Raw genomic sequence first — 23207 nt, 5'->3', positions numbered from 1 at the left:
TGCAGTCAACATGTATTTATTTATTGAGCATCGACTCTGTGCCAGGCCCTGGGTGGGCACAGGGGGCTCAGAGATGAATCACACACAGACTCCACCCTTGAGGCACTCATAGCCTGGCAGGGCAGTTGGTCACGTCAAAGGACACTCACGATACAGTGTGGTCAGTGTGGTGTTAGAGGTAGCACAGGTGACCAAGGGAGCACAGAGGAAGGGCCCCTGGCCCGGCTGGGGGTGGGGGTTGTCAGGGAGGGCTTCCTGGAGGAGGTGACATCTGAAGAGGGTTTTAGGGGATGAGCAAGAGTTAGGGTGTCTGGCGGGGGAGTGGCCTGTGCAAAGAGGTGAGGGGAGATGATAGTACATCTGGGTGGCAGCTAGGAGTTAGGCAGGGGCTGGTCCAGGAAGGGCAGCGGAGTTAGCAGGGGACGGGGAGCTCTGAGGGGTGTGTAGCAGGCAGTGGTTGGCAGAGGGCCCACTGGGAGCCAGCATGGAGGATGCTCCCGAGGAAGAGGGCCAAGGATCAGGGTGGGTGGCTGCGGGGTTGCAGAGGAGGGTGGGCATGGCTCTCACCGAAGAGTCCAGTGGGGCCCCAGGCCCCTCAGCAGGGTGGGGGTGGGGGCGCGGGCTGCCAGCCCCGGGGCTGCAAGGTGCACAGCACGGGGTCCAGTGGCTTGAGCGTGGCCTGCTCCTGCAGCCCAAAGCGCTGCCCTGGCACCAACCGGAACTCCAGCCTCTGCAGCAACTTGGCCATGACCACCTTCACCTCCATCTGTGAGTGCAGGGGGTGGGGGAAAGCGGGGAGTCTGTGGCAGGAATGAAAAGCAAACGCCTCGGCCACCTGGGTCCCTGCCCCCAGCCCCCAGGCCAGGGGCCCGCTGGAGCAGGGCCTGAATGATTCCTGGACAAGACGCCACCCCGCAGATACTTCTGGGCAGGAAACCCTCCTACCTGAGCAAACTGCTGCCCAATGCAGGAGCGGGGTCCCAAGGAGAAGGGGAAGTAGGTGAACTTCGGCCTGTGGGTGGGGAGAGAGGTGTCAGGAGGCCGCGGCCGGGCAGCCCTGTGACTGTCGGGACAAAGCCATCCCTTGTGATGACCGGCTTTGGGCTAGGGTCGGTCTCCGAACACACTAAAGACAACAACAGCTGACACAGCTAAGTTCTGGGTCAGACTTTCCTCTTCGCATCCTCCTTTGAGCCTTCCGGAAGGAGCTGTTATTGTTCCCATTTCCGAGATGGAGGAACTGAGGCTCAGAGAGGTAAAGCGACTCACCCAGGTACTATGTCACTTACTTGTTCAGCAGGTCCCATGTCTAGGCTGGGTCTGGGGTCAGGCGTCTGTCCCCAGAGCCCAGCTCCCCTCCCTACCACTGCTCTGGTACTTGAAAGCTTTCACTCCCACTGCCATCTCTGGAGGAAGCCATTGGTATTCCCATCTCTCAGACAGGACCCTCAAGGCCAGGGGAGGTGGAGTCACTTGCCCAAGCCACAGGGCTTCCCAGTATAAGGGATTGGTTATGAGCACAAGCTTTAAAACTAGTCTGAGCTGGGCTCAAACCCCAGTTCTGCCACTTACTGGCTGTGTGTCTTTGGGCAAGTTACCTAACCTCTCTGAGCTGTGGCTTCCTCCCTGTAAATGAGGGCAGAGTGGGGATCACGGCTCCTTCACAGTGATGTGGAAGGCTGTGTGGGCACAGGCCGCTGGGACTGCCCCTCTCCCACCAGGCCTCCACTGGTGGATAGCTTGAAGAGGGACTTACTTGGGTGCTTTGGGGCCGAAGCGATCCGGGTTGAAAGTCAGCGGGTCCTCAAAGTATGTGTCCATCCGCCCCATGACGTAGGTGCTGAACTGCCGGGCAGAGGATCCGCTGGTCTCTGGTTCCAAGGATTGGTTCCCTCGCACCTTCCCCACCTGCTGCAGCCACCCGGTGGGGAGACTGGGAGCAGAGTAACCCCGCACCCGACCCCTGCTCTATTCCACCTGCCCACCTCCCCACCCACCCGTCTGGGCCAGTGTGGGATTCCACTGGCCCCTGGAAAGTTTCTAAGAGGAAGAAAGGAGACAGCCCAGTGGGTGGCCACCCACCATCTAGGTGGGCTGCATCACCCCATGCTTGGCCTCACCCTGGGGGGGAGCTACAATTATCCCTCTTTTACAGATGAGGAGACTGAGGCTCAGAGGTTCCTGACTTGCCTGAGGTCACCTGGCAAGGAAGTAGCCAAAATGAGATGCAAACTCAGGTCTGCTGCAAGGCCATCTCTGTGGATTCCTGAGAGCTGTCATTATTCAAAGTTTCTCTTCAACACAAGGTTTGTTCCAGCTGGGGCTGGGGCAGGGGGGAGCCACAGACCCTCTCTAGCCTTTCACCTACCCCTCTATGCCCTAGAACCTTCTAATTAGGGTTGATGCCCTGTGCATAGCCCTCCAGGGGCCAAACATGTCCTGTAACTTGGGCCCTGGGGCTGGCTGCTGCACAAAGGGTCTCCCCAAGCCTGTACTGCCCCTGGTTCTCTGGATAAGAATCCAGGTAGCCAGGGCTGGAAGGAGGGCCTGGAGCTGAGTGGGAGCATAAGAAGGGGTCTGAGGTCAGCAAAGGGGACCTACTACGTGCCAGGGTTTTTTTTGCCAGACTTGTGATGTACATTATCCTGTTGACACTTCTCAATAGACTGTGATTCAGGTACCATCATCTCTATCTTACAAGGATGGTCCTGAGGCCCAGAGGTTCAAGGTCTTGCCTGAGATGACCCAGCCAGCAGGGAGCAGGGCTGGGATTGGAGCCTGGGTGTGCCCACTCAAGGTCCACGGGGCTGCACACATGGGTTGAAATTCAGCCCCAGGGCCTTGCCCTGCGGATGTAAGAGATGGTCATTAAGGCAGGTGGTGTCGCTGCAGGGTGTTAACAACAACAAAAAAGCAGATACACAGAATAAAGAGCCATGCACGGATGAAGCTTTGATACGCGCTGGAGAACATGTGACAGAGCCCCGGGAAAGGGGGTGCAGTTCAACTGATGGGATTGGAATATGGTGTTCTCCTTTGTAAACATAAAAATAGGTTCTGTTTTGGGCTGGTTGTGTCCCCCCAAAATTTATATATTCCAGCCCTAACTTCAGAATGTGACTGTATTTAGAGACAAGATCTTTAAAGAGGTAATTAAGATAAAATGAGGTCATTAGGGACCCCTAGTCCAAGATGACTGGTGTTCTTATAAGAAGAGGAGATCAGGACTCAGACACACACAGAGAAGAGGCATGTGACCACTCATTTGTCCTACGACCCAGCCCTCCCACTCCTGCACACACACCCAAGAAACACGTTTGCACATTGCACCAGGACTCGAGGATGGGACCGCTGACAGCAGCAGGTGTGCTCAGGACAGCAACAAACCAGGACCCTCTCAGATGCCCACGGACCCCGGGATGGATATGCATTGGTGCATCACACACGGCAGAATATTACACAGCAGCGAAAATGGACGGCCTGCAGCCACACGTGGAAACCTACACAATCTTAGTAGACATTGTACTGAGTCACAAGGCAAGTCTTAGGACAAATTATCGTGTGGGCATGTGCGCGCACACACACACACGCACACACACACCCACACAAGAAATGGCAAGCACAAAATTCAGGAGAGTGACGGCTTCTGGAAAGACTCAGAAGGGGTGGTTACATTCTAGTTTTGGGGGTGGGTGGTGGGTTTAGGGGGGGTCACTGTGCCTGAATGGACCCTGAATAAATGAATGAATGAATGAATGAGTGAGTAAACAGCCAGAGAAACAAAATGCGAAGGCGAACGGGAGGAGTCAACCTCAGAGGGAGGAGGGGCTGTAGAGGGAGAAGGAGCTGGGACCAACTTGGGCCAGCTCTGAAACTGGGCACATCCCGTGTCTCCCTCCTGGCAGCCGTGCGACCTCAGGAGAGTGCCCTGACCTCTTTGAGCCTCAGCGTCCTCAGCTGTAAACGAGGCACCTCCCTTTTAGAATCATCACTGTAATCTTATACTGGACCATGTTGGGGGGAGAGAAAGGGCATCACGGGTTCACGGCAAGGCTCAAACGAGGATGCATGGGGCGGCCAGCGGTGATAACAGGGCCACGGGCCTCAGAGGAACCCCTGACCAGAGGACAGCCCCAAACTGGCCACCTGGGGGGCAGGCAGGCAGGGCCCCTACACACCAGGAGCGGGGTGTTGCCGGGGACTCTGACCCCGTCAATCAAGGTCTCCTCCTCCAGCAGGCGGAAGGTGCCCCACGCTGGCGGGTACAGCCTCAGCGACTCTTTGAGGACCTGCATTCGCCACACGGGGAGATAACGAGAGAAGTCAGGACACCCCACGGAACGTGCCAGGAGCGTGCCCCGGACCCGTCTCTGCTCCCACTCATGGTGTTGAGTGTGCATCTGCGGCCACAGGGGCGTTGTGCAAAGCCACCAGGAGCCAGGCCTCCCTCTAAATCAGGGCTCCCACCACCCTGAGGACCCTGGGCAGCTCAAGGAAGGCCTCCTTCTGTGCTGTGTTGAGGCCGGGGGTCAGCCAGGCCTAGGCCCCCGGATGCGAAGCCTAAGGCTTGTGGACCCCAGGCCCAGCCGGGAAGTCCAAATACAGCACCTCTGCTGATGGGCTGGCTTCCGACCCGGCTGCATATTGGAAGCACCTGGGAAGCCTGAACAACGCTGCAGCCCAGATCCCACCCCCAGCGACTCGAAGTCATCGGTCTGGGGCCGCCGGGACATGGGCATCTTTTTCGTCTCCCCGGAGGTTCTCACGTGCAGCAGAGCTTGAGAACCCCTGTACTGGAAAGTTCCAGGAGGCAGCAGGCCTGGCCCACCTCTGCCCAGAAGCTCCCCGCCCCCACCCCCACACCTGGGACAGGTACTGCAGTCTCCCCAGGTCCTCGCAGTCAAGGTGCCTCTTGGAACCGATGACCTCGTCCACCTCGGCCTGCAGCCTGTCGGTCAGACAAAGACAAGTTCATCTCCAAGGAGAGACAGTCCCCATGTTAGTTTTAAGGAGGGGGGATGGAAGGAAGCCTGTAGAGGGCGGCCTGGGCCCCTCCCCCGCTGCACACACTGCCCTCCCTTTGTTAAAGGAACCACCACACCCAAACCCAGATGGATGGATAAACAAGACTTGATTTATCCGTGCAATGGAATGTCACTCAGGCTTAAAAGGTAAGGGCACCCTGCCGCATGGATGAACCTTGAGGATATTATGCAGAGGGCAACAAGGCAAACAAAAAGAAGGAATACAAAGGATTCGGCTTATTTGAGGCACCTAGAGGAGTCAGATTCACAGAGATAGGATGGAGGTTGCCAGGGGCTGGAGGGAGGGAGGCAGGGAGTTGAGAGGGAGGGTTTAATGGGGACAGTTTCATCTGGGGATGATGAAATGTCCTGGAGATGGATGGCGGCGGCTGCACAATAGTGTGAATGTACTTAATGCCACTGCCATGTGTGCATAAAATTTTATTATATATGATATATATATCATATATTTTATATATATCATATATTTTATATATATATATGGCCACAATATTTTTTTAATAAACAGTGGATGTGGGAAGAGGTTGCAGTAATGTGGGGTAACACTGTAATAATATACAGGGTGAAACTCAGGAATTATTCATGAACCACCTCTGGGTGGATGGGGGCACCATCGGTGGACTTATTATTGTAATTATAATAATTATTATTATTTTAACTCCTCTGCTTTTTTCCCAAATTTTTTTCTTTTTGGAGGGTAGGTAATTAGATTTACTTATTTACTTAGTGGGGGTACTGGGGATCTAGCCCAGGACGTCAGCCAGGCTGAGCGCGCACTCTGCCACTGAGGTATACCTTCCCCCCAAATTTTAATAAATGCTATTACATATCTTAAAAAACCAAGAAACTACAGTTGACCCTTGAACAACACAGGAGTCAGGGGCCTCGACCCTCCACACTGGCAAAAATCCTAGAACAACTTTACAGTTGGCCCCTGCCCCTGTGGTTCCACAGCCAGGGACTCAACCAGCTGCGGGCTGTGGGCTGCTGTGGTCGGTATTTAGTGAAAAAAGTCCCCGTGTAAGTGGACCCACATAGTTCAAACCTCTGTTGTTCAAGGGCGAACTGTATTTTATCTTCTCAAGCAATTGTGCAAAAAATTCGCCCTTTCATTCTGGCGACGGTAAGCATTGCACTCGCAGGCCCTTCCCCGCGTCCCCAGGGCTCCGCCCCCAAGCCTGCACTCACAGCCAGCTCAGCCAGCCTGTGCAGCAGTCCTTGAGGGACCCTGTTTGTATTTAAGGAAACCCATGGCCCCGCTCAAATGCCATCTCCCCAGGGATGCCCTCCTTTGTTTTGTCAGCTCAAGACAAGCGCTCCCTCAGCACTTTGGTTGGAACTCTGTTCAGTCCTGAGTGCCAGCCCCTGGCCCGGCACTAAGCACATCTTGGGAGGGAAAGAGCCGTCCCTGCCCTCCCGGAGCTTCCGGTTTCATGACTGAAATAGACTTAAAGCAAAATAGTACCAGGAGAAAACGCTTTGGTGAGCTGGGAGGAGGCTAGGAGGGGAAACACAGAGTGGCTGCTTCAGGGGTCTGAGATGGCTTCTGAGGGGAGGGGGAGGGGAAGTAGTGAAGAAGAGGGGGAAGGAGGTGGAGGAGGGGGGAGAGTGAGGATGGGGGAGGGAGGGGAAGGGGGAGGAGGAGAGGGAAGGAAAGGAGGAGGGAGAGAAGGGGGAGGAGGGGGAGGAGTGGGAGGAGGAAAATTCTCCAAGAGAGAAGCAGGGGGAGGAGCTTCTAGAAGTGGGAACAGCATGTGCAAAGAGCCTGGGGTGAAGGAAACAGGACACATCGGAGGGGACTCAGCCATGGGAGGTGGGAGCAGGTGGCCCTCTAGCAACCAGGTATCCGATAAACCCCTTCACCAACTTCAAGGGAAGCCCCCCATCTCCCGGCTCCATACCTCGCCAAGATCTCGGGCTGACGAGACAGCTCCATCACGGTGAACGCCAGGTGATTGGCAGAGGTCTCGTGACCTGCGGGAAAGGAGGAGAGTGGCAGCTCCACGGGGCCTGCGGGGCTGCAGCTGGTCCAGCCTGGCCAGCCTCTGAGCCCCTAACCCCCTGATGGCAGTTCAGACCCTCACTTCTGCCCCTGCAGCTGAGCCAGATGTACAGATGTGAAGGAGACACCTTCCGCCTCCACATCCCCTGTGCCACTGAGTGCAGGCCAATAAATGGACTTTGTTCTCATGCATCTATCTGGGTTTCACACCCTAGATGCCCCTTCCTCCAGCCACCCTGTGCCTTGCCTGGCCTGGAGGGATGTTTATTCCCATTTTGCAGAAGAGCAAGCTGAGGCTGAGAGGAGTGTGTCTCTCATGGGTCACACAACAGGAGGAACAGAGCTGGGATTCAAGTCAAGTAAGACTTTCGAGCCCACGGCCCGAGTTCTCCCCAGGCTATGGGCACCGGCCCCCTCCAGCCACACGGACTGACTTGCCCCAGAGATTCTGGGCTCTGGCAGGATCTGGTCAAGCTGACAGCGTCAAACCCCCGGCTGGCGTGTGAGGGAATCAAGTTGGAGGAATTTTCTATAAAGGGATAGGGGGCTTACAACCACTGCCAGCCAGGGGGCCCAGGGGCTGCTCCCAGGACCAGAAGGTGTGAGGGTGGGTCACAGCCAGAGGACTCTACTAGGGAGGGGCTGGGAGGGACAGCAGAAGTGGGCAGAAGTCCCAGCTGGCCCTGGCTCTGCGTTACCAGCTGTGACTCAGTTTCCTCACAGGACAATAGGAGGAGAGAAACAGCTGTCCTCTCCGCTGGCCGCCTGCAGTGTCCCAGGGCACAGGGGTGGGCTCTGAGGACAAGAGGGGAATCACTAAACCCCCTTTGGGAGGCAGGATGGATGCTTAGAGAGCACCTTCAGGCCCCCACTTTACAGATGAGGAAACTGAGGCCCAGACTGCAGAGCTGGTCTGCGTGGGAGCGACATCCAGGCCCCGGGCTCCTGGCTCACAGTATGAAGACCACCGTCCTTCCTTCAGCAAGCACTTTGCCAGGTGCGGGGCACAGTGCCCTGAGGTCCTGCCCCAACCCGACTTCTACAGGTCCCCTGGGCTACCTGCGAATGCGTCTCCCCACCAGGAGGGCCCTCCTGTACCCCATCCACGTGGTGGACCCCTTCTTCCTTCATGACCCTCTTCAGGGGAGGGAGGCCTCCTCCTCTGAAAATCCACTGCCCAGCAAGGTTCCCAAGCAATTCTGCCTGTCTCTCCACCTCCACCCTCAGACGACAAAGTGTCCCTCATCTGGTTCTTCCCTGTGCCTGGTCTTCATTCATTTCATTGTTCTCTCTGGGAACCTGCTGCCCTGGGCCCTGGGAACACACAGGTGAACAAAACAACATAACTCCTCACTCATCGGGCACACAGCCTGCTGGAGAAGACAGACCTCACCGAATTACACAAATAAACATATGGTCTAACACTGAGAGATGTGTGGGCAGAGATGAGCTTGTCTCCACAGAGAGCTTCTAACTGGGGCCTGATGAGTCTGGGCAATCCCTGAGGGCTTCCCTGAGGAAGAGACAACTGAGGGATCGCTGAAGGGTGAAGAGGATTTTCCAGGTGAAGGACAATGCTCAAGAAATATTTGACGATCGAATGAATGGAGTTGCTTAGCTTGCCTTTTGGTGCTAGTCTAACAGAGTCCTCCCCACAAATCCCGAGGGAGGCAGAGCCTTGAAATCACGTGGCTGAGTTCTCCTGAGCCCAGAGAGGCAGCCTCACAAGTGCCCACAATTGCCAGCTCCATTACTAAGTTGGAGGCCACCAAGAGAGCCCCTGGACCTCCCCCCATCCCAGCTCCACAATGGCACAGCAAAACTCCGCTCAGATGGCCCCCACAAAATCTCAGAGTCAGGGTTTAAGTGATCCATGGTCCCCAACATTTCTGCAAAGCTCTGAACCCTGGGTGGCCGCTGAAGTTACACACCAGCAATGAAGAAGGTGACGAAGTTGTCCAGCAGAATCTCATCATCCTGGGCCCCCTCCTCAGCTGAAAGACAAGGAGCATCTCAGAGTCCCAGCAGCAGATGTCCGTGACCCTCACAATCCTTGTCCCTTTCCCCGCAGAGCACCCCCAGCAGACGGAGGCAGCTGGGGTCAGCTGTGATGGGTCACCCTGACGGGGGCACCCCTGGCTGCCCAGCCCTCCAGGAAGCCCCCGCACCTTTGAGAATCTGTGTGAGGATGTCGGCTGGGGACGTCCTCCCCCCTCTGCAGGGCCTCCCGGCGGCGCTGGACCCAGTCCTTGCCCACCTGGCGCAGGAAGCGGACGCTCTCCCGGATCTCGCGAAGTTGCTTCCACCTCCCTGGCATGAACTGAACGAGCGTTCCAGCTCAGGGTGGTGCACTGAGCACACGCTTTCCCTCCCCACTCTCCCCCAGCTCTGACATGACTTCAGAAATCCACAGTGGCTCCAGCAAGCTGGGAGGTCTGAAGAATGTGAGAACATTCTAGAAAGCATAAAGTGGCCAGGAGACTGTATCATGGTGGCAGGCTAAGCCCAAGCACCGGCTTCTTCCTGCACCAAATCCCTAGAAATGAAGGGAAAGATGACTTAAAACGTCCACGGAGCACTGGAAAATCAGACGGCATCCCTGAAGGATGGGGCAGTTAGGACGGCATCGAAGGAGGGCACCACAACCAGAAGGAGGCAGGGTGGAGTCAGCTGCTGGAAAGATTGGGTGGCATCAGGGGACTCTAAACTCAGAGTCTGAAGTCCCAGGGAACAGGAGGAGGCCCCTGGGCATCTGTCCAGGAATCAACCCAAGTACCACCTTTCCCCCTTCTTCCTCCTTTCTGCCTGGAACACGAGGTGATAGCTGGCCCCGGCAGCTATCTTACAGCAGAGGAGATGTGCTGGCAACAGTGAACCAGAAATCCATGGAGTCATCATAGCCATCCTGGATTGCCTACTTCAGGATCATTTCACATGAAAGAAAGATTAAGAGCAAATCTACTTAAACCATTTGGATTTTCAGCCTCTCCTTTAGGTGATGGAATGCAAATCTTAACAGATTCAGAAGTCAGTTCAGACACACCAGAACTCAAAACCCATTCTGAAACAAATCACTGGAGGAGGTGCTCCTGCAAGTGCAGGCACCACCAGAGGAGGTGGCTGGTCTCCGGAGAGGGTGCTGAGACAGTACCTTGGCCAGAGTGTTGCGAGATGCGCTGATACCCTCCAGGATCAGTTTCACTTTCCTGGACAAAGGCTTCTGGGCACCCAGCAGCATGCTGGTCTCCATCCCAAACGCTGCCTGGGGGAGAGAGAAGGGCCAGGTCGTACGTGGGGGATGCGAGGCTTGAAGACCCAGGGCGGAGACTGGCACTACTCAGTGGAGACGAGGTTCTGGCCTAAGGGTTTATGTGCATTGTGTCATTGACACCTTACAACGACCCATGATAATCCCAGCCCCCTGGGACGTGGTAGGATGGAGTGGCACATAGTAGCCACTCAGCCAACCTTGGCTTCTTTCCTTGACAAGATGCATTACCCCTGAAATACAGCCTTCCTTGGGTGCCTGTTGTACACCCAGCTTCCTAGTAGTTGTTGAATGACACTGACTCTTCACTCACTGTGTCTACTCCACCCTTCACTGGGGTGTGCGATTATCTGTGCCACCGCTGAGAGGGCCAGGGTGGACGCCAAGCCGTGGTGGGTGCCGAGGGGGAGGTAGGCTTGGGCTGGGAGTCAGGCAGACCTGAGATCCAGTCCTGGTCCTGCCACTGACCAGCTGCAGGCCAGTCCCTGCAGCTCTTGGTGTCTACTTCTAGAGAATGAGTTAGTAGCTCCAATCTCATAGCAAGGTTGTTTTCAATGTTCAAGGAGATAAAACATGTGACCCTCCCAGCCCAGAGAAGGGGCGGCTGATACGTGGAGGAGCAGAGGGGAGGGGAGGGAAGCAAGAAAGGGAAGAGGGAGGGAAGAAGAGCCCTCTGCCGTGTGGCCTGTCCCACTCCCCACCCCGCCATCCTCCCCTCCATCACCTTGGCCAGGATGTCCATGGTGGTGCAGGTCAGCATATCCTGCATGGACACTGGGGTCTGCCCATCCGCCTTGGCTTCCAGAATCTCCACCAGCTGCTCCGCTTTCTCATTGAATGTTTCCATCAAGCTAACCAAGGAGCTGGGGAAGCAGCACAGGCGTGAGTGGCCACTGGGACCAGCCCAGACCCGCAGACATCCTGCACTCCCATCTCTGGAGGGAGGCCAGTGTGGAGTCGAGCACTTTCTAGCCTCCCCTCGAGACCCAGGTGTTGCAGTTATCAAACTAAGCCTTGGGTCTTCACCATCCCCCTCTGCTCAGGATGGCTGCTGTCCCTTTACCCTTGTTTTAAAGGTTCCACAGCTCCTCTGTCTGCCCCTGGGTCCTTCAACTCTGACCTCAAGGAGATGTGGCAATGTAGAAACTCCAGAGAACGGTGGGAAAGAAGAGATGAAAAGTCTCTGGGACCTCCTGGAGGGCATGACATCTCCCCTCTGACCTCCCTGCTCACGCTGCCCACCCTCCTTACCTGCCCTGCCCGGGGCCACCATCCACAGCCTTCGTCATCCCATTTCACTCCCTGTCCTTGAACAGTCACAGTGCCCCACGCTACATGGAAATGAGTCCTCCACCCAGAGCTTTCAACCCACAGCTCCCCTGCCCCAGGACAGCTACCCGGCTTGTCTGCCTGGCTACAGCTCAGAAAGAGGTATGGAAGGATATGCTCCAAACTCACAAAAACAGCATTCATGAGGGAGTGGAAAGCGGGGAGACTGCCCCTGTGTACATCACACATTTCTGAATTTTTACTAAGAGAAAGTGCTGCTTTTAAAATTGTAAGTAATTTTTAATGTTAGCAATTTGGGAAAAGGGTATATGAGTGTTTTTTCTATTCTTAATCTTGAAACTCACCTAGAAATTTGAAATTATTTCCAAATAAGAGGTTTTAAACAACAATAAAAACAGAAAATGGTGGAAGAGAAAAAATAAGAGTAACTTTTTTAATTAGGAAAGAATACCAGCTCCGTGTTGCCCGTCAGCCAGCCTTGCTCTGCTTCCCAGCTGTAGTGCAGGCCCCAGCATCCTCGTGGTCCCTGCTGCCCTCACCCCATGCCAGCTGCATATCTTATCCTCTGTGGCCCAGGCCTCTACTCAAAGCACCACTCTGATCTGGTCCCTTGCCCACCTGAAATGCTTTGCAGCACCCTGTCGCTCTCAGGAGGGAAGGGACAGTCCTCACTTGGCCCAGGAGGCTGTCTGCCCTTGTTCACTCCCACCTAAAGTGTTGCCTTCCCAATACAATGGCCTTTTAGCTCCTCCAAAGCACAATGTTTCTTCTCATCTCAGGGTCTTTGCACATGCTGCCCCCTCTGCCTGAACTCTCTTCCCTCCCACCCTCCATCCCTATGCCCCAATAGCACCTTAACATCTGCCCGCTCTCCAGATGGACACCCAAGTACCAGCTCCTTGGGAAATGTCTCTTAAGACCCAAGTAGGCCCAATGGTACCCTTGATTTTTTTTTTCATAAAACTTACAGAGTTTGCAAGTGCATATTTATTTGCAAGATTCTTTGTAGTTGTCTTTTTAAAAAAAATCACATTCGAGTTGTCTGTTTGGATCCCATGTGGCTGCTTACCACACCAGCACTGACTCTCTTAACAGCTACTGCAGGTAGAGGGTGTTGGGCTGGACAGTAAAATCCCAACCCCTTGTCTTTAATGGAGTGATTGGGACCAAGGTATTTCAGTAAAATTAATATCCACAAAATATATACTTTTTAATAAAAGTATATCATGATATTCTATGTGGATCGTGGCTGGAGATAAAATTCACTGGTGGTTTCTATTTCTTTTCCTCATTAGTGAATTAGGACTCGCTGGTGGTCACTGACACTTCCATAAACACAGAAATCTCCCAAAGCTTCTTTCATACAACTCTGTGAATTTTGCATTTCCAATAAAATAGCCATCTCTTAGCTGACTACCTTACTGTGAAAATAAAAAATAAGAATACGTGGCGATGGTTGCACCACAACGTGAGTGGACTTACCACTGAACAGAACACCTAGAAATGGACAAGATGGTAAATTTTCTGTTATGTGTATCTTATCATAGTTAAAAATTTTCAGAATAAAATGTCTGTGAAAGCACTTAATAAAATGTAAAGTGCCATTGAGATGTGAGGTCTAGTGTACTGTAGCGGGTTTACTGAGACAACACGGCTGGTATTTATGTCATGAGCACTGCGGGTGGTCGCCTGGCTAGAATCTATATCCTCCAATAACCTCAAAGCTTCCTGAGGGCAGGACCACGTCCCCTTGGCTGGCCTTCATAACCCTGGCTCCCGGCACAAGTATTTATTAAATAAATGCCTCTGTCTAGTCTGTTCCTTTTATCCCTCCTGGAGACTTTCCAGTAAGATCAAGACTACTCCATGCATTAATTCACTCTGTGGACAATTCTGAAGGGCTTGCAAGTGCTTGATATCGTGCTAGATGCAGGAGTCCAGGGACAGAGTGTGTCTTCTGCCTTCAGGAACCCAAGGTCTAGTGAGGGAGGCGGACTGAATGAGAAATCATTGCAGCGGATGTGACAGGAACCATGATGAAGGCATGAACTCGGGCTTGGAAGGTCAGGAAACACTTCCCCCAAGCAGTGACATCTTAGCTGGGTTATCAAAGGAGGCACGGAGTTGGGGAGGATATAGCTCAGTGGTAGAGTGCATGCCTAGCATGCAAGAGGTCCTGGGTTCAAGCCCTAGTGCCTCCATTAAATAAGCAAACAAACAAACAAAGTTACTTCCCCCATCCCCCCCCCCCCAAAAAAAGGATCAAAAGGAGGCATGGGAATTCCCTGGGGTACCACATAAGGCAGAGGAAATGACAGGAATACAGGCAGAGATGCCAGAAAGAGCCCAGTGGGTCCAGAATCGTGGAGGAGAGAGGGTACAAAGGCTGGAGGGGCCTAGGTGGCAGATTGAGGGTGGGTGAGGTCTCACCTTCACCTTTGAGATGATAGGGAGCCATTGAAGGCTGCAGGACAGGGGAGAGATGTGGTCAGATCTGAGTTTAAGCGAGACCTCTCCAGGGCAGTGAGGTGGATGCGTTGGAGGAGGGAGACAGGAGGCAAGGAGGCCTGGGAGGAGGCTGTGATGAAAGTCTAAGTGAAAATGTTTATACAGTCATCCACAAGTTACATAAGAAATAGTAACTTGCCAGTGGAGAGGCCTGGAGGACACCGCCTGCACCAAGCGAGCAAAGTCCGTGTCTCCAGTAATGAGACAGATCAACAGCGTGCACCTCCTGATGTGGTGCCCTGAGGAGGACACGACATCCCTCCTGTGCCATTCCCGCCAAAAAGGCAAAGCTTGCATGTAAATGTGCAGAACTAGCAGACAGACTCAGCTGAAGGATGTTCTACACATCTGGCCTGTAATCTTAAGACCAAGAAATTCAAGACAAGACTAAGAGGTGTTCTAGAACAAAGGAAGTTAAAGAGAAACGGTAACTAAATGTAGCACATGAACCCGCATTGGATCCTAGACAAGGGAAAAAATAGCCATAATTGCACAAATGGCAAAATTTGAATATGGATTGTGGATTAGATAAGAGTATTGGAGTAACATTAAATTTTCTCATTTTCATAACCAAACTAGAGTCATATAAGAGAATGTCCATGTTCTTAAGAAATACACACAGAAACATTGAGGGACAAGGTCACATCTCCAACTTACTCTCAAATGGTTTAAAAAATATACACCATATAAAAAAAGCATATATATATATATATATATATATATACACACACACACATACACATAGACAATGATAAATGCAATTATATATACACATAGAGAAGAAACGATAAAACAAATGGCAATTTAAACAGTAAACAACACGTGAGTCTGGGTAAAAGAGATACAGAAGTCCTTCAGACTATTTTGACAGTTTTTCTGTAAATTTGAAATTATATCGAAATAAAAGATTATCTTTGTCAAAATGTTAAACATAAAATTACCATAGGACCCAGCAATCCCATTCTTAGGTAACACCCAAGAGAAATGAAAATGCACATCCACACAAAAACTTGGTCGTATGCATCATGCCTGCATCACTCACAAGAGCCAAACAGTGGAAACAACTCAAACGTCTGTGAAGTGATGAGTGGATACGCAAAATGGAATACAATGGAAATAAATGACAAATAAAAATGAATGAAATTCTAAGACAAGCTGTAACAGGGATGAACCTTGAAAACACGATGGGAAGTGAAAGAAGCCAGGCCCAAAGGAAATGTCATACGATTGCATTTAAAAGAAATGTCTCAAATGTGAGCATCCACAGAGGGCGAGTGGTTGTTAGGAGCTGGGGGTGCTGAGCAGAAACAGGGAGTGACCGATTTGGGGGTGATAAAAATGTTCTAAAATCAACTGCAGTGACGGTTGTACAAGTTTGTGAATACACTAACAGCCACTGAATTGTACCTGTAAGTGGGTGAATTCCATGGCATTTGAATGATATCTCAAAACATTGATTTAAAAAATAAAGTGTTCCCCCAAATGAAACCTACAATAAATAAAAAACCCAGATGACGAGTGATGAGATCTGAGCCAGGGAAGTTCTTGGGGGACGAGGGCCCAACACCTCCAGGCATCATTGTGGCTCAGCCGCTGACATTCACAGACCACGGGGGGGGCCTCTCTCAGACTCATGCCGCTGCGCTGGCCTGGCTGTCTTGCCCTCTCTTTGACTAGTAACGCCCTGTCTTTCCTGTCTCCCTTCAGCCTGGGTGAGACTCCTTCCGATGAAGCCTCACCCTTTCCAAGCCCGCCCTTGCTGGCAGCCCAGCATCGCCTCCTACCAGCCAGCCAAGACCCTGGGGGCCGCCTGCGGCTGCACTCACCTCCGGCTGAAGGCCAGGTCCATGACCCTGCGCTGCTTGTGCCAGCGCTCGTAGTCACATTCGGACACCAAGCCTTGGCCAAACAGCCTGCGGGAGACAAACGCTTGATGGGAGAAATGGGGCGATGGAAGGAGGACTGCCTGCCTGGTGGGGACGGGTCACCTTATGGGGTGACGAAAATGGTCACACCACACGGCAAATGTACCAAATACCTCTGCGTTGTAACTCCAACATGGTTAAAATGGTGAATTCTATGTTATGTGAATTTTACCATGATAATAAATAAGAAAGAAAGAAGGAAAGAAAGAAAGAAGGAAGGGAAAAAAGAAAGAGAAAGAAAGAAATGAAAGAAAGAAAGAAAAGAAAAAGAAAGAAAGAAAGAAAGAAAGAAAGAAAGAAAGAAAGAAAGAAAGAAAGAAAGAAAGAAAGAGAGAGAGAGAGAGAGAGAAAGAAAAGAAGGAAGGAAGAAAGAAAGAAATGGGGTGATCGGGTGCCCCAATCACAGTGGCCTCTGCACGCCCACCTGCCATGTGGAGGGAAACAAGAAGGCAACGGTTGATGACCAGAGCAGTGGCCACCATGGGTGGCCCCTGTTGTGTGTCTGGCAGCCAGGGCCTCAGGCCTTAATGCGACACCCAACACTCTGGACCCTCTCAGCCAAAGGCTTTCCTGCCTCCCCTCAGGCCCCTCCTCACACCTTACCTCTCGCCAAACACAGTCTGGATGGCGTGGTACATCTTGGAGTCCTTGTTGTACTTGGTTGACATCAGGAACTTCTAAACAGCCCCAGAAAAGACAACGTGAGCCTGTGCACCCGTGAGCAGCAGCAAGGACTCAGCGGTTTTCTTGAATCTTGGGAAACACGTCCCCCATATAATCGCCCCGAACTGAGCGCTGGGTATGGTGTGAACGCCTGACAGATGTGATCTCACCCAATTCCTCTGGACGTTTTGTCTTTCAGGGATGAGGAAAGCAGGGCACAGAGGGGTGAGGTGATTTTCCTGAGGTCACACAGCTGGAGGGAGGTGCAGGGGGCTTCCTCACTACAGCGCCCACACTCAGGACCCCACACGGCACCACCTTCCAAAGTGGCGAGAACAAGGAAATGCCTGGGCTGCTCTGAAACCAGAGTGGGGACAGGGAGAAACCTGGAAGGAGGGCATCTAGGACACAGGAGAGACACTCAGTACAGATCCAGTGTCGTTAGTGCCAACCCAGCCATGGAAGTCAAGGAAGGCTTCCTGGAAGAAGGGAAGCCTCACCAAGAGCTGGATGGTAGCAGCAGTAACATTAACTAACAGCTTTTGAGGCAGCACAGCCCAGAGGTTGACAGCTCCAGCTATGGAGTCCACTGGCTTAAACAGGAATCTGGGCTCAAGCATCCTCGCTCCGCCACTGGCTAAGTCTATGATCTGGGCGAGTTACTCACCTCCTCTGCCCTGTTTCCTTATCTTACAAGAGGGGAGTAAGAAGAGTGCATGCCTGGTGGGGTTGCTGTGCAGAGTGAATTAGGCCTACATGAAAAGTGCTGGGGATGGCGCCTGGCACTCGGGAGGTGCCCATCAATGCCAGGTGCACAGCAGCATCCCGTAGCTCACCAAATGCCCAATCAACCCTAACATGGCAGGAAAAGCCTGGGTCACGTGGCACATGCAGGCAGAGGAGTGGAGGCCTGTAGGGGGAGGGGCAGCAGCAGTGGGGCTGGAGAGGCTGCGGGGCCAGATCTCAGACGCCTGCCCTGTGGGGCACTTGGCTTTATCCTGTGGGCGCTGGAAAGCAGCAGGGTGACATCTCTGCTACCTATAAACCCAGGGCTGCTGGTGTCTATGAGCTTAGCACCTGAGGGTTTAATACCAATTTTTCAGCTGAAAGGAAACTCTAGAAATGGTTGACTTTGGGTCATGAGCCACATCCTGGGGACCCCACCACCACCCAGACACTGTCATCTGCAAACCCAGTTCTATCACTGCCACACTCGCGCTGGTTTCCACTCCTACAGAAGGACCTTAGCAGTGAGGCCCACATTCCAGGCCCCACTCAAACACCCTGAGTCAGCCAAGGTCTGTGCCAGCCATTCCCAGCCTAAACCGAGGGCCCCCCCGATGGAGAGAGAATAGCCTCAACACAGGCTCTGGCCAGGGCCCCCACAGCCTGCTGTGCCTGGAGCTAGGGATCCTCTGATGCACAGGGAACACAGGGCTTCACAGGGAACCCCCAGCACCTGCTGCCTCCTCCTGATGCCCACCCTGACAGCACACTTCTGCTCATGGAGGAGTAACCAGTAGGGACTTGCCCTCCTGCCATAAACAGCCAGAAAAATAGGCAAAATGTATGGAATGTCTGCTTTCAGACAGTGGACAGTGGGCAGTGAAGGATTGTGAACCTGACTGAAGGAGAAGAAAAAAAAAGACATGAGCCCTGCAACCTAGGATTACTCCACCTTTCTGCCAGAGGACAAAGGCATTTACAAAATAAACTCAAATATAGCCCAGCAGGCTTTCCAAATTGGTTACACAGAAGTCAGAAGCCAGGCAGGCCAGAAAAGACTAGAACTTGTAGGGCATAGGACCCAAGAGGAGGGATCTATGCACAGAAAGAGGTCTCTGTGCAGAAATTTGAACAGGGATCCCTGCATCTTTGTATGAATAGCAACCTGTGCACTTGTAGAGTGAAAATCCACAAGACCAGGTGAAAAACTTCTGGGAAAAGGAGAATTGTGGCAACTATACACTAAGCAATTCTCAGAGCTCAAACAAATCAATGATTGTTCAAGCTCTCACCAGCCAGAGTTAAACCTCAGACACAAAGTCTTTAGTAGAGTCCCTAGAAGGGGTGCTCTACCTCTACAGTAAAAGCCTACCCGAGATCAACCCTACAAAAGCCTAAAAGCAACCTACAGAGGATCAAACTAATCTGCAAGTAACTTTACAAACTGCCAGAATGAAGTCCGGCACTCTTTAAAGGAATAAAACAAAATCAAGTACTCAGTAATGGACAATTCACAACATCCAGTGTGTAACATAAAATCACGAGATATGCCCAAGAGCAGGAAAATCTGATCTATAACCAAGCCTAGAAATACAGAGATGATGGAATTCACAGAAAATTAACTTTAACACATTTATTACAATTTTACAAACATGCTCAAGGAACCCACTAATCCAAGAAGTTCAAAGAATCCTACATAGAATTAGCATAAAGAAAAGTACACCAAAGTTGGATCATAATCAAATTTTTGAAACCAATGAGAAAACATGAGAGATAACTTTAAAAGAGCTGATGTAGTATAATATTATTTGAAGATAGATTGATATAATAAAGATTATACTATAAATCCTAGGACAACCATAGAGAGAGAGAGAAAGACAATAAGACAATAGTGGAGATAAAATGGAACACTAAAACATACTCAATCCAAAAGAAGGCAGGAAAGAGGGAAAAGGGAACAAACAACAAATGGGTCAAATAGAAAAAAAATAACAGCATGGCAGATTTTAAACCTAACCATACCAATAATTACATTAAATGTAAATGACCTAACCACTTCGATTAAAAGGCAGAGATTGTCAGATTGACTAAAATAGCAAGACTCAACTGTATGCTATCTTTAAGAAACCCACCTTAAATATAAAACTCCAAATAGGTTAAAAGTAAAAGGATAGAAAAATATATGCCATGAAACAGTAAACATCAGACAGCTGGAGTGGCTAGATTAATACCAGGCAAAATATACTTCAGGAAATGGACTATTCCCAAGGATTAAGGGGACATTTCTAAAAAGAAAGGGATTGATTCATCACAAAAATATAACATTGCTAAATGTGTACATACCTAGTAACAGAGCTTTGAAATACATGATCAAAATCGATAGAACTGAAAGTAGAAATACACAAAGCCATGATGTGATTAGAGAGTTTAACACTCCTCTTTCAATAATTGTTAGAACATGTAGAAAAAAATTAGTAAGGATTTAGAAGATTCAAATAACACTATCAACCAACTTGACTTAATGATGTTTCTGAAACACTCCATTCAACAATTACAGAACATACATTCTTTTTTAAGTGCTCATGAACATTCACAAAGATAGACCATATGCTAGGTCATACAACAAACTTCAATTAAACTACCATCCTAAAAACTTAGAATAAGAACAAATTAAACTCAAAATCAGTAGAAGAAGGAAATAACAAAGAGCAGAAATCAATAAAATAGAAAACAAACAGTAGAGAAAACCTATAAAACCAAATTCCAGTTCTTTGAAAAGATATAGTTGATAAACCTCTTGCTAGCCTGTTCAAGAAGAAAAGAGAAAGCCCAAATTACTATTCTAGGGAATGAAAGAAGAAACATCACCACAGATCCAGTAGGCATTATAAAGATGATAAATAAATATTGTGGACAACTTTATAACAATAATTTCAATAATTTCAATGAAACTGACAAATTCCTCAAAAGACACCAAACTCAAGAAAAATAGAAAATCTGAGTGGCCATATGTCAATTTTAAAAATTGAATGTGTAATTAAAATACAACAACAACAACAAAAAAGAAACACCAGGCCCAGATGGCTTCTACTGAATGCTACTGAACATTAAAGGAAGAAATAACACCACTCCTATACAAAATCTTTCAGAAAAAAGAGGAGAGAGAACATTTCCCAACTCATTTTATGAGACTTATTAACCTGACACCAAAGCCAGACAAAGGCATTACAAGAAAAGAATAAATACAGAAACAAAATTTCTTAACAAAAGATGAGCAAATTGTATCCATGTATCTAGGAACAAATTGTATCACAACCAGGAATGCAAGGTTGGTTTAACACTTGAATATTAATCAATGTAATTCATCATATTAATGTATATCTTTCAATTTATTTTCTCACTGAGCACCATGAAGGTCTTTGTGTATGGTTTTTGGTAGCATGCTTTAAAAAGTCTTAAACTGTATCTGTATTTGAAATTCAACTTTTTGTAAATAAAATAACTTTTAACATCCCATTAGAGACACCATAGTTGTTCGATTTGTCTCCTGATCTGGACCCTAAGTTGTATTTTATCCCTCATAGTGTCACCACAGTCACCCTCCAAGCAGAGCATCACCCCTGCTTATCAGCTGAGCACCCACTGTGAGAGAAACAGCACCATCACTTATTAAGCACTTGCTGTGTGCCAGGCATGGGCAAGATGACTCACCTACATTATTTCAGTTCCATTTTTATAACTACCTGTAAGAGAGTCATCGTGCCTATTTTATAGATGAGGAAACTATGGCCCAGAGTGATAAAGTAACTTGTCCAAGGTCCCACAGCCCAGATTTGACCCCAGCTCTGCCAAGTCCAAAGTAGACAATCTGATGGCCATACTTAGTACATGCACGGCAAACACCATCCTGCACATATTACAGACCAACTAATACCGCCTGTCTCTGTTTCCTCATCTCTAAAATAGAAAAATAGGGACTAATAAAAGTTCTTATCCCTGTGAGGATTAAGTGGGTTAATAATTGTGAAGGGCATAGACAAGTGCATGTTGAAGCATCTTTTGACCCTTTATTTGTTAAATAAATTGATCAATATTTAGTTTTCATCATAGCCTTAAAAGAGAGGGGTTACAATCCCACCTTGCAGATGAAGGAACAGAGGCTAAGAGAGGTGAACTAACTAGATGTGTCTGTACCATTTGGGCAAAACTCCCAACCCAAAAGGGTCTGACAGTAACTCACAGCCCACATCAAACAGCCCTGCTTATAGGAGCCCCCACAAAAGGTGGGTGGTTGGAGAGAAATATGCTGTTCCTTTTTGGATCCTTGGGAAACCAACCCAAATGCATGTGACTCTGGAACGTTCCTCCCACAGTCCCTGGGGCAGAGTTTCATGCATCCAACCCAGGGAAGGGGAGGGCTCTCCCCATGGAAACAGTCTGCTTCCTACCTTGACCGACTCCGGGCTCGTGACAATGACCGAGGTTTTGTGGAAGACGTTGACCCGCACGACGGGTCCGTACTTCTTAGCCCTGGAAACCAAAGTGATGCAAAGGAGGCTGTCAATTACCAGAGATGTGAATATCATCTGATCAGCCCAGGCCCAGTGGGAGAAACTTGGTGTTGCATCCCAGGGTGGTAGTGGGGAAGGGGGGATTTCAACATGAGCCTGGGGCTAAGGCTCTGCCCTGATGGTGACTCACTGCTGAGTCATGTCCCCCACCAGCCTCAGTTTCCACATCCATCAAATAGGGTTGCTATTCTCCTCCTTTACCCCAAAAGGTTGTGCTGGGAATCAAGCGATATTACATCTCTGAAAAGTGTAAAGCACCACCCCGAACAATAACTCTTACCTAGTCACACCCCTACCCAATTTACAGATGAAAAAACTGAGGCTCAGAGAGCTTCTGATGGCTGCTCTAAGTCCTTATCGTTGGCAAGAGGCAGAGCTTGCCTTCTGAACCAGCCTCATGTACCTCTCCACTCAGGGGAGGAACTGTTGGGGGTGGGAGTGACTTGGGCTGAGGAGGGGAGGTGCTGGACTGGAGGGTGAGGGAGCTGACCCATGAGGGGCAGGGACTGGAGTAGGATCAACAAGTGACAAATTGGGACCCACCAATCCAAAAACACATCTTGGAGCACGCGGCCACAAACCTCATCCTTTTTCCAGAAGTAGGGGAGGTGTCCTAGAAGGAAACTAGAAGAAATGGGAAACATTAAGAGCACCAGAAGTCACCATCAAAGAGTGCTCCCTTCCCCACAGGACCTTGTGAAATCAGTGTTATCAGGCCCACTTCACAGATGGGAGGACTGAGGCACAGGGAGGTAGAGCACTGGCTCAGGGTCACCAGGCAGGATGCACATCTGGGTCTGACTGGCTCCAGGAGTTTCCTTGGGGAGATAGAGAGGAATAAAACCATATCCCTGATGCAGAGGTTAGGGGCTGGCACATGGAAGGGACTCAATAATATTGTGTGGAGTAACCTGCGATATTCCTTGAACATTGACTAAATGGAGGGCACCACACTGAGCCTCAGCCCATCGGAACTTCCCACACCACCTGGAGGTACGTCTATTATTAACCTAGATAATAGGCAGGGCAATTGAGGCTTGAAAGATGAAGTCACCTGGCCCCAGTTGCGCGGCTGGTACCTACAGTCCTTCTCAGCAGGGCATGGTTTGGTCACGCTACATCAGTAGTGTGATCACCAGATTATAAACAAGCCTGTTTAGTGTCACTCTACGCACATTCCAAGGTACTCGAGACTTCCTGTCTCTTGTT

At 50.4% G+C, this 23207-nt stretch overlaps 1 protein-coding gene across 1 annotated transcript in view; it reads right to left on the bottom strand.

Moving 5' to 3' along the window:
• LOC105095410 (cholesterol 24-hydroxylase) overlaps window positions 1–23207 on the bottom strand; it is a 29551-nt gene continuing 6344 nt past the window's right edge. Inside the window, 15 exon segments of the mRNA XM_031454296.2 lie at window positions 1–766; window positions 946–1012; window positions 1757–1845; window positions 4179–4289; window positions 4864–4948; window positions 6947–7019; window positions 8979–9041; window positions 9216–9246; window positions 9248–9367; window positions 10199–10309; window positions 11040–11178; window positions 15940–16026; window positions 16642–16715; window positions 21876–21957; window positions 22542–22622. Coding sequence (XP_031310156.2) covers window positions 596–766; window positions 946–1012; window positions 1757–1845; window positions 4179–4289; window positions 4864–4948; window positions 6947–7019; window positions 8979–9041; window positions 9216–9246; window positions 9248–9367; window positions 10199–10309; window positions 11040–11178; window positions 15940–16026; window positions 16642–16715; window positions 21876–21957; window positions 22542–22622 — 1384 coding nt within the window. The 3' untranslated portion in view covers window positions 1–595.

The sequence above is a fragment of the Camelus dromedarius genome, chromosome 5 (assembly GCF_036321535.1).
Source record: "Camelus dromedarius isolate mCamDro1 chromosome 5, mCamDro1.pat, whole genome shotgun sequence".
NCBI classification, from domain to species: Eukaryota; Metazoa; Chordata; class Mammalia; order Artiodactyla; family Camelidae; genus Camelus; species Camelus dromedarius.
This window is presented reverse-complemented; position numbering and strand designations above follow the sequence as displayed.